Below are 11719 nucleotides of genomic sequence, written 5' to 3' on the forward strand. Positions count from 1 at the left end.
TTTCAAATGATTGGAAATGTCAGTGACACATTACACTCACTCACCCGAGAGTTTGTTTAAGAGATTTACTGGAATGATACAGATGGATCAAAGTGTTATTTGAAGTTGTGCCACCCACCTTTCCCCAAAAAAATTAAAAAATTAAATCCAGACAAGACAGTTGACTAAAATCACGAGTTTGCACTGTCAGTCTGCCAACCAGTAATACCCCTATACATATAATGTACACACAACTGCATTCACATTTCTGATTCCCTACATTTAATTTAATTTCATGCATGTGTTTGCACAGTTTACACACTTCCTGTTTAAACTTTGCCGGTAAAGAGTTTATATGTTCTGCAAATGTTACCCACCAGACTAAAAGAAGATTGAGCAAATAAAACAAAGAACTGAGAAATATTCCCCAGGATGTGAGGGATTTATTTTAGTTTCAATTTGGTTTTAAAGATTTTTTAGATTGTTTTATTTGGGAAAATCTATCACAAGGCTCTCGACGTGACCGCCGACCATAAAGACTCAAAGACACAAGTTTAAAGATGTCATTTAACTAATTTACCACTCATCTCATGCACTTGCCTGTTTGTTAATATCCTGCAGATAAAGAGTTCAGTGTACACTCTCAAGTCTGTGTGTACACAGACTCTGGTTCTGCCCTATTTGAAAAGTACACATATTTTTGGCTGCATTTGAAAGCAACAGACACAAAACAAATTGATGTATCACATATGTCTGTAATTATTTTAATTCTGTATAACTTTCAAATTTGCAAATAAAAAGCAAAAGACTCAAGCAGTTCAACAAAGGTTGAATTAGTTGAAGAACCAATAACACAAAATACATAAGAAAAAACACATGCATATTACAAGTAAAAGTCCAAATATTCTAAATCCTACTAAAGTAAAATTATTGTAATGTCATCAATAAAGTTTAAGTGTCAAAATTGCCACTTTTATTACATATTAGATATTAATATATTACCTATTGAATTACTGTTGGTCAGTGTGGAGCTTGTTCTTTTACTTTATATAATATTTCATTTATATATCAGTGGTTCCCAACCTAGTGGTCAAGTTGCTCCAAAGGGTCACCAGATCAACCATAGATATTTTAAAAGTGAGTAGAGGACCCAAAAACATATATACTTATATACATATTTACTGTTTTCTACTATTCATCTTTTTCATCTTTCACTTCACAGTTAGCAATCTGAAATCCAGCACAACAGTGAGGCAATGCATCTGAAATGAAGGCGAGTAAAACTAGCCAGTAAATATAAACAGGTTATGATTTCAACACTTATCGTGTCATATGATCAACTGGGTCACATTCATTTCAGAAAATATGATGTTAATATTCCTAAAACAGTTTGACTCATCATTGTCATCAGACAAATGTCTCTGAATCTGAATCGGCAGCATGAATCACATGACCTTGGAACAATGACCAGTCACCTGACCTGCTGTTCTTGAGGTTGAATGTGGGTCGTCAACCTGATGTTTGCCGGAATAAGTGGTTATCAGGGAGTTGCCAGTAAATATATTGTATTAATAACATTCACTTCCCTGCACTGACATCTGTCCAAGAATGAGGAACTCAGGGAGGGTTTACCAAAGTAAAGCACAATGTACTGTCTGTGCACTGTACTTTCTTTTTTAATTTGTGAAGTCCCCAGTTACCAGGCATTCACCTGCACATGTAACAGTGCCAATTATACAGCAGTATTGTGTTACAGAATCCAATGTGCATTTTTATTTATTTCATTTTAATTTGTATTGTTGTAATTATACAGAATATTTTGACACACAGTAGTTGTGACATTCCTTGAGAAGGAAGGTGATAAATACCTATACAACATTCTAGGTATAGCTGCATTAAAACAAACGTCATGGAATTGGATGGATATCAAATCAACATCTATTAAGTATTGGAAATGGAAACAGTTGAAGAGATTAAAGAAATGGAAAGAATCACTTTTAAATTGGTGAAGTGGAATAGGAAAATGATGGACGAAATAACAGGAGAGTAGCAGGATGACAGTATATACAACCACGTCTGTTTTCAATTTGGAACATACAAATACTTAAAGCTAAATGATACAATTGACACTTTAGGTCTGAATACTTGTAAGTCAATACCTGCAATAAATTTAAAAAAAAAAGAAAGTTATAGTATCACAAATGGTGTGTATTCCACACACATCAAACTCTTAATAAGTTAATAATATATTTTCTCCCCAAAAAATGCAACGTGTTAATTTATTTTTAACTATTTGTGTCAGTGACAGTTGATCTTGTCACCCCCTCACCATGAAGTAACTTTTTTTCATTTTTTGCAGTGTTACAAACACACCAGGAGAGGACAGCATTTTCCTGCTTATGCAGTATTTCCGTTCAATGGTCAACTCAGGTCTCATTTATTTAAATGTGTGTCAGTGACAAAATAAATCTCCAGAATTTCATCCGCTAAGTGATTTAACAAACATAATCCTTCCGCTCATATCTCTGTAATATCTAGTATCTCTGTTATTTCCTCAACACAAACTGTCACTGTATTCTGGTTAATGCAGTAATTGCTACATCGGATCCATTGACAGCTAAGTAACATAATCTGACAATAGCTGCGGGTGCATCCTAACTATGGAGTCGATCCTGAAGGATCCAGTGTGAAAAGGAAACCCTCAGGCCCAGTGACAATGCCAGTGTGAAAAGGCACTAAGATGCTTGGCATGGGAAACTGAGAGGAACGCTATCCCCGGTAAACTCTTCTAATTTCATTACTCTTCATGTTTCCTCAGCTTAGAGCCAATCGCATAGTTGGCTGCTCTCTAGCGGGGGTCACACATAACAGCCACTAAATTGTGACAGTGGCTCAGGCCAGCATACCTCAGTGCATAATCTTATTATCAGATCAATAACACAGCAACATTTGGTGCATAGCTGGGATGGCTGGCTTCTTCTCTGGTTGCACATTGCTGGCATTCACCACTCGTTCCCACTTTATAGGTGACAAAGTGTGAATGCAAGCAGGAATTCAAATGGAAGGCCTTTTAAATGAGAGCAGTCGCTCAGCGTATCCTTGATCACATCTGGCTGCTTTGAGGATTCACACAGCGGCTAAAATATCTGTACATTCTACGTAACATAGTACAGTGCTCTTTAAATTAGCACCAGCTCTGATACTACTCATAATATCGTGCAGGAAAAAGTGAGGAGATTCAACAATGTATACCATAAAAATATTTATTGACATCACAATTCTCTTTGACACAAAAAAATGAGAAATGACACACAAAAAAAACATCCCAGAAATGTTTCAATATTCCACATTCAAAACATCTAAGAATGACAGAGAGATCAAGAACTAAAATGGAACAACATCATCAAATTGAAAGAGCACAATCTGTGAGGTGTCCAGTGCAAACAACTCCTCGTTTAACTGAACCAAATTTCTGATATGTTTTTGAGAATTAAAGAAATCTTTATTTTACAATAAAGATTCCTTCATAGATAAATGAGAAACTCCATCGACGACACAGGATGCTCCTCACCTCTGTCTTTAGAAAACATAATAAACTGAACCACAATCATTTCAGAACACTGGCCGAAACAAACATTTTAGAAATGCACATAAACACCAATAAATAGAAACACTTTATTTCAGACAGCAAAAATATATAATAACAACCCCCCCAAAAATAGGCATTATGATGACAGTCACAAAGCGCAAACCGCCATAATTGCCTCCCCTGTTTATCACTGCATGTTGCATTTGTCAAATGCAGATAAGTGGATGATGACGACCACTGTACCAACAAAAGAGCATGAGGCAGAGATAACCAGGGACGTTGGAGGGAATCCCTGCTCCCTGCTATTTATCCCCTAGTCCCTTCATTCATCCCCATTTCTCTCTGTCCTCTGTTAAAAGTCTGTTGTGATCCTGTCTTTCTCAGTCCAAACAGGTCACCGTGGATCGCACCTCGCCAAGGTCTGTGCCACACCGGCAGCGGCAGGAGAGAGCGAAGCTGTAGAGAGACGATCAAGAGGAAGCAACGGGACAGATTGTGGATGGTGACACTCTCCCTCTCTCTCTCTCTCTCTCTCTCTCTCTCTCTCTCTCTCTGCTTTATCTCCATGGTGCACACACGTCAACCTGGAGCAAGGCTGTGTACTGGCAGGGGAGGCCAGGAGCAGAGAGAAGGGGGTGGATGGACGGGGAAGCAGTGTGTGTGTGTGTGTGTGTGTGTGTGTGTGTGTGTGTGTTCGGTGGGGATAAAGGGACACGCTGCTTCAATAGCGGAGCAGGTCCAGGGACTAATTGGATCTGGTAATGGCTGGTCAATGTGACTGAAGGGCTCGTTAGAACCAGTACAGCTCCTTGCCTTTCTTGTGCTGCTGGAGGCCTGAGAAAAAAGGACAATGAAACAATGAGGACTGCGGTGTACAACAGAACACAGGTTGTCATGGAGTCTACTTTTGCCAAACATCCTGTTTAAGAGGACGGGGGGGAAGCTTGTGTGGTGATTATGATGTATTGTATGTGTCTGTGAACGTGTGTCTGCACACGTGTGGGAGTGTCAGGGCCTATTCAACACAATTGTATGCACAAGTTTCAAGGGTTGAAAGTTAATGCAGATATGTGCAGATGTGTGTGTGTGTGTGTGTGTGTTTTGAGTGAATGGATGCTACATGTGTTTTCTTTTATATCTGGGGTAAAGTGCTAGAGCAATTAAAAGTGGAAAAAAGCTGCTGAATGTTCTCATTATATCCCACACATTACACACATTACACAATACACACATACAGTACATGTGTTCCTCATATTGTTGTGGCCATAAATAATCTGATTTGTATTTGTCAACACCGAGTCTGAGGGTCTGTCTTTGCGTTTTATGATTTTTATATCTGCTCTGATGACAGACTGCTCATATACTGTGACACTGTTTGCAAAAGCTCAACAGGGTTGAGTGGGTACCTGCGTCCATGTTGAGTGCCAGCGTCTGGCTGACGTCTCCCGGGGGAAGCAGGCTTGGCCAGGAGGCGGCGGGTTCCAGCTTGCTCACTTCATAGTGGCTCGGCAAGGCCGGGAGGTGAGGTGGCCTCACGGTGGGCATCAGTAGGGGCCCGTAGTGAGGCTCCAAAGCCGCAGGTGCATAAAGTTCGTGGAGAGGCCTTGGTGGCCCGTAGGCCTGCGCTTGGGGGTATCCCCAGCTCTCTGGAGGGTGAGGATGGGAGTGAGGGTGAGGGTGAGGGTGAGCGTGCGGGTGAGGATGAGCGTGCGGATGAGGCAGGCCCGGGTGGAGCCCTGATGCATATGGGTCCATGGAATAGGAGGGCACTCCCGTCTCACAGTGGGAGCGGCTCTGTGGCGATGAGTAGTTACTGTCCCAGAAGGATGGGGGGAAGCTTCGTCGGCTGCTGGGTGAAGGGGTATCTAACGGGGAGAAGGAGAAGCAGAAAGGGGTCACAAACTGTGCGCAGTAAATCACTTGATTTATATGGAAAAAATTAAAGGCTGCTGAAGCTATGCGAGACGACAAGGAACCCGTGCTAAAGCGTAGATGTCACTCACATGACTGCAACACCCTCTGGCCCAGATATCTTCCCCATTGGATCATACTGTCACACAGCCCTAGCCCCAACAAGACACAGAAATAAACACAACAACGTTCTAGCAGACTGAGAGGGAGAGAGAGAGAGGGAGAGAGAGAGAGAGAAAGGTAGAAAGAGAGGCGTCCCTATATCCGACTATTCTATATAAGGCAGAGGCTGGGACCTGGAGTCAGACCAAAGCTCCCCGAGCCTTAAATCACTTGCTGTGGTGACATCTCTCACTCTCATGTCAGCCCAGTGCTTCTGAAAGTCTCACAACATACTCATGCACACACACACGTACTGAGACATGCAACTCCGGCCCCTGCGCTACCACCCGCCACCCCTCTCCTCTGTCTCCTGCACCCCCACCTGTTGTTTTCTCTGCCCCCCCTGCCCCCACTCCCCTCGCCCTTGACAGAATGTCAGGGAGCCATTATATGTTTTCAGAGGTACACTTTTATATTTAGGTATTCCTCTGAAAAGGGACACCACGCGGCACACTGGGAGCTAGTGTTTCCCTCTGTCGCCGTCACACAGACCGCAGCATATATGTCCAGCAGGCAGGCGGGAGTGACTGAGCTGGCCATTGTGGGGCAAGAGCTGGAGGGAGAGTCAGAATGGCAGCCGCAGAGATGTTTGAAGGGGATACGCCGGCGAGGCTGTGCGCTTACGGCCGTGTATAAACATAGCATCTGTTGTGAGGCAGAAGGTGTGTGTTGGTGCCGGAATGAAGACGTCCGACTGAACTAGGAAAGAGACTAACAGCGACAGCGGAGAGAGGGAGTAGGCCCTACATGGATATCCAGGGGACATCTGCAGTGTCCCATTAGAGTATTCGACTTTACTTATTTGCTTATACTTGCATTTTTTTTTTTTATGCAATCAAACTGAAAGTTAAAACAAAAGAAAAAACTATAAATGTTGTTAATTCTAAGTGTTAATTGAAGCTTTTCAGAGAATTGTGGAATGGGATCGTGGTTTTTGCAACTAAGAAATTTTACAAAATCACAATAGGTGATGGATGAATCACAGCAGTGATGCCTAAACTCCAAGACCGAGACAACATAACCGCACAAAACTGTTCTCACAACATGCTCTCCCTCACTATCCTTTGAATCTTTAGCCCTTTTTTAAGTTCCTTTGATTGCCTGCAGCTCCTGACTTCTGTGACCCCTGTGCCCTGACCTCTCCAGGGACAACAGCTCCAACAAGCAGCCCCTTCTGTGCTGTCACCTGATCACATCACCTGTCCGACACTGCTGTGCTCTGCAGAACTATCAGCTCACCCAGTGTGGCCTCAAAAGCAAGCACAAGACGCCACAGAGAGAACAGCAGCCCCCTCCCATAAATCACATTATGAAACTGCTGGGATGTAGGAGAAAGGCTACTTATATCAGGCTTGCATGAGTGTTTGTGACATAAATTTGTGGTAAACATGGTAATAACATCAGCTTAACTGGTGAAATGACATTCAGATGGGAAAGCTAATGAATATATTGAATAATAATGAAGGTCTTAGTCTATTGCCCCCTCACTTGTGACTTTCCCTGAGGTTTCTGCGATTTTTACCTTGAAATGGGTTTTTATGTTCGTGTTTCCTAACATAAAGGTAGCGGGTTGAGGACAGAGGATGTCGCACCTTGTACAGATTGTTAAGGCCAATAAATTTGTTTATTTCTTTATTGGTAAAAGGATGTGCTCAAATTTGGGTCATTACATGCCTTAATGGCATGTAGCCAGCCCTCTACGCCATCTTGTTGTAATTTTGAACATGAGAAGTTCTTTCGATGTCTGTGAATGCTAGAGTGTGCACCCATATGTCAGTCTCTACTCATGCAGGTGATGAGGCGTACCTGTGCCCTGTTGGTCTGGCACCCTCCGCTTGCCCTCGCCATCCATGTAGGAGCTCAGGGCCCTGGAGAAGTGTTCGTCCACCACGGTGCTGATGTCCCCCTGGTAATAGGTGAAGAGGACGCAGCGGGAAGTCAGGTACTCTGCCTCGGAGCCCTCCTGCTTCTCCTTGCTCCCCTCCTCTGGCCTTGAAGCCGCAGGCGTGTAGGATGAAGCAGAGCTGGACGAAGATGAGGAGGAAGCTGATCCTCCATTGCCTGGGCCCCCAGACATCCCCTCGGGACCCCTGGGAGTGTCCATAAAGTCCCGGCAGTGAGAAGGAGTGCTGTTCAGACCTGTGGGAGCCTGTCAGTGTGTGTGTGTGTGTGTGTGTGTGTGTGTGTGTGTGTGTGTGTGTCAGTGTGTGTGTGTGTGGGGGGGGGGGGAGAGGGGGGGAGCAGGGACCGGGTTAAGACAGGTGTTGAAGAGGACACTGCTCTGGAGCTGACTTTCTCAGACACTTTGACATAATGTTTTTCTCTGTGTGTGGCATCACCGGCTCGCGCGCGCGCTTGCGTGTGCGTCAAGACACAGAGACTTCTTTGATTGGCACACACAAACAGCATCATTGCAAATGCACGTCTTCCTAATGATTCAATTGATTATTTACATTACAAATGTATAAAACGCATAACGAATTATCCATGCGTTTTTTTGGCTTTTACGCACATGATGCGTAAAGTGGCGCAATCGTTATTCCTGCACTTTATCGACACACATTTCCCACAGACACTGAACATCAGAGGAAACATCCCGGTAACACTTGCTCACTTCCTACCTGAAAGCTGTTGAAAAAAGCAGGAGCAGTCGATGCGTACGGTGCGTAATGTCCATAGGCTGGGTACATAACATCCAAACAGCTCATGGTAAATGAGCGGTGACTTCACTCGCCTGTGGAAACCGACCTTGCCGAGAGAGAAAGCGGGAACATTCCGTTGTTTCTTATTTTTCTTTTCCTTTATTTGTCAAGCGAAACGGCTTCAGTGCGCGTTGATAAGTGTGGAAGTCCTTGCCAGACTCGCCACAGCAGCTGCGGCAGCAAAATGTGGTGAGGTTTATGGAGCAAGCATGAGGGGTGTCCTGTCCTGTACATCTCTGTGTCAACCCCTCCCACCTTTACCAGACCTCCACCCCCCCACACATATACATCACCACCAACACTCCCACTATACCAACACCAGGCCCACACTAATCACATCTATCATCCAAAATCATCACTGATTCATTAACTTTGATATTTAAAAATCAATTGGCTGAGTTTTCTATTCAAATTGAAAGTGTGTGGCTGTGAAAAGAATTAAAATTTGTATTCAAATGTAATTCAAACAAAAGTGTCCTCTTGGAAATTTGGCACAACCATAAAATCTTAATCCTAGTGTAAAACAAAGGTTAAACAGAATGTCATCCAGTTACAAAAATAGATTTGGATGAAGTCATTCAGCTTCAAAACCAACCACACACAATGACCACATGATGCATGTGATTCAGTGACTTTTTTATTTCTTTCCATGTCCTGTGGACGCTTGAAAACTTTTGCGCCTTGTCCAAGCTGAAAGTGTATCCACCGTCTTAAAACAGCCGTCGGTTGCCAAGTAAACCTCCGAGTCATCTGAAGTATTTAGTGTGTGTTCCCATAATGACACGTAGGTGTCAACTGTAGGTTGCATACACTGGTCATACCAACATGGAGGAAAAGGGGACTCTGCACAAATCTATGACAAATTATCACCTATGAGCAGTGCAAACAACGAGATATTTTCACACACACACACACACAAACACACCCGATGACAACAACAAACACCACAGCAGCACAGAGTTCTTTGTGCATCCGTGTACAAAAAGACTTTAAAAAAACCATCCCAGAAAGCATTAAACCTAAAAAAACAACAGGTTAGATACATTCTCCTCAAAGTGTGGTTATAATTTCCCCCCTCTTTAAGGATTTACAGGTGCGTGCATGGTGTTTGGGCATGCCAGTCTTTTTGACAGGCACTTCAGAAGGCCTGGAAGAATAGTGTGGAAAATTTGCAGAATTCCGTGGACGAGTGTCAGATGAGGTGGAATGTCTCTGATGTATGCTAGTGGACGAGCTCCTGGGGAAGTTACATCGTCCCCTGCACTGCGTTCTCTAAATGGAGAACATGACTGGCCGACATCTCACTATGCATACATCACACATAGTATGAATAACTAGTGGCAGGTTATTGGCGTACTAATGAACCAAACATGCTCTTAAATAGCTGTGGATATGCCTGACATGCAACATGTTGGTTCTCACTTCTGCTTGTTCTGCTCATTTCTGTTAGTTCTTCCTTGTCTCACTAGTCTTGCATCACAGTTTTGATGAGCTGACTTTATATCATTGCAGGGCAACATAAGACTGTAAATATTGTACAACCTCTGGGGAACATCAACGCTCAGTTTGAAAAACAAATTAATAAACAGATTCAAAATGATATTTCCACTTTTCACACAAATCAGTTTTAACGTTACTGGGGCAGTAGTCATTCTTCAGTCCACTGCTGCAGCTGCATGATGTGCAATATGTGCCACTAGGTCCATGTGCATGCAGGGTACTGCAGGACAGCATTAGTGAGGGAGAAAGAGAGTGATGCAATGCTAGAGGGCTCAGTGTTACAAGAGCGTGATCAACAGCTGCAGCTGACGGAAGGAAAGAGAGAGAGGCAGCTATTAGTATTAATGGCCATGGCTAAATTTCCCTGTCTCTTAGTCTCACTTGTCTTCCTCAGTGATACACACACCTTTCTCAATATAATCACCCCATCACTGTGTGTGTGTGTGTGTGTGTGTGTGTGTGTGTGTGTGTGTGTGTGCACTGCAAAACTTGTCATCCAGTGACCAAACTAGGAACACAGCAAGTGAGACAACCAGCGTGTAGAAACATGTCAGTGATCCAAGAGTCAACAACCAAGTCAGTCGGGATGTAATTTTTCAGAGATACCAAACTGTGCGCATTCATTTTTTTGCATTTAAAGAACAGTATGTGCAAGAGTCTACTGCTGCTGTGTGTGTGTGTCTGCATGTGTGTGTGTGTCTACATTTACGTGTATATGCTGAAAATAAACACAGGTTACATCACTCCTTGTGACCCTGCAGCACATCTAGGTCCCGCCCCTCTTAAAAGAGGTCTGACCAAACAACGTCTCTCATTGGCTGAGATGTTGCAGGGCCAGTCGAGGTAGTAATGGCAACCTGGTTTTATTTAGACCACTATTCACATTGCAACACCACCATTAATAGTTTATACTCCATGCTAGAAATACCCACGTACATTAAAGAAGTAACCTCAGGCCCATACTTTAATCCCCACACTATAGTTGATCATTAAAGTAAATGGACATAATGTCAGAAGCAGACAAATTTAATATGTAATGACGAATCAAGACAATGTGATCACTGAGCTTATGGTGGTGGTGTGTTAAGTGTGTGGGGCTTGTTGAAATATGAACACGAAACCATACAAGCCACCTCCTGAAACAACAAGGCCTTTATTAAGGTCTTAGTCTGGCTTGGTCCCAAGGGGGTCGGACCTCAGGATTCCACTGTTGTTTATGTGCCTCTGTGTGTGTGTGCGTGTGTGTGTGTGTGGGTGCGTGCGTGAGTGCGTGCATGTGTCCATGTGTCCATGTGTCCAAGAGAGAGATGTACAGCTGCCCCATTTTCCACTTCCACACAAACTCATCTCAGCTGTTCAGAATCATCACTAAAGTGTCATTGGAATCACACACACACACACAAAGGGCCACATATGGACAGGTCTGGCTCATTCATCCTTCTACACAAATGTTGGTGGTAAATCCTCTGTGATAGAATGTGCAACTGTGCAGCTATTTTCTTCTTTAAAACAACTCCCTTATGTCCAGACAGATCACACTCATGTCTAGAAGTCAGTTAAACATGAATAAAGGCTTTTAAAGGTTACACTTGCTGTGGACTTTTCATAAGAAACACATATATTTTATTTTACTGTCAAACCATGAGCCACAGCAAACCTGGTGTTACAGCAATCAATGCAGATTTATGACATAATGGGACATCATCAGTTTCCATTCATGACAGCACAGTTTGAAAACCAACCTGCAGGGAGATGAAACGTTACACAAGATCACACAAGCTTTAGTTGCCTTAATAGCTTTGTCACTGAAAAAGTGTTTGTAAAGCTGATAAGTTTGTTTTGTATATTATGACAGAAAATATAAATTGGAACTTGC

The 11719-nt window shown here is 43.1% G+C and overlaps 1 protein-coding gene across 2 annotated transcripts; it reads right to left on the reverse strand.

Annotated features, from left to right (window-relative positions):
- Positions 1-3228: 3228 nt before the first annotated feature.
- vgll2b (vestigial-like family member 2b) lies at positions 3229-11271 on the reverse strand. Of its 2 annotated transcripts, XM_020112248.2 has the most exons (5): positions 8263-11271; positions 7448-7790; positions 5572-5631; positions 4975-5433; positions 3229-4402 (listed from the first exon to the last, which is right to left on the reverse strand). In XM_020112248.2, the coding sequence occupies exons 1-5, from the start codon at positions 8347-8349 to the stop codon at positions 4359-4361; spliced, it is 993 nt and encodes a 330-aa protein (XP_019967807.2). In that variant the 5' UTR covers positions 8350-11271; the 3' UTR covers positions 3229-4358. The 2 variants fall into 2 exon arrangements, with proteins under 2 accessions (XP_019967807.2, XP_019967808.2); XM_020112249.2 differs by lacking the exon at positions 5572-5631.
- Positions 11272-11719: the final 448 nt, after the last annotated feature.

The sequence above is a fragment of the Paralichthys olivaceus genome, chromosome 12 (assembly GCF_024713975.1).
Source record: "Paralichthys olivaceus isolate ysfri-2021 chromosome 12, ASM2471397v2, whole genome shotgun sequence".
NCBI lineage: Eukaryota > Metazoa > Chordata > Actinopteri > Pleuronectiformes > Paralichthyidae > Paralichthys > Paralichthys olivaceus.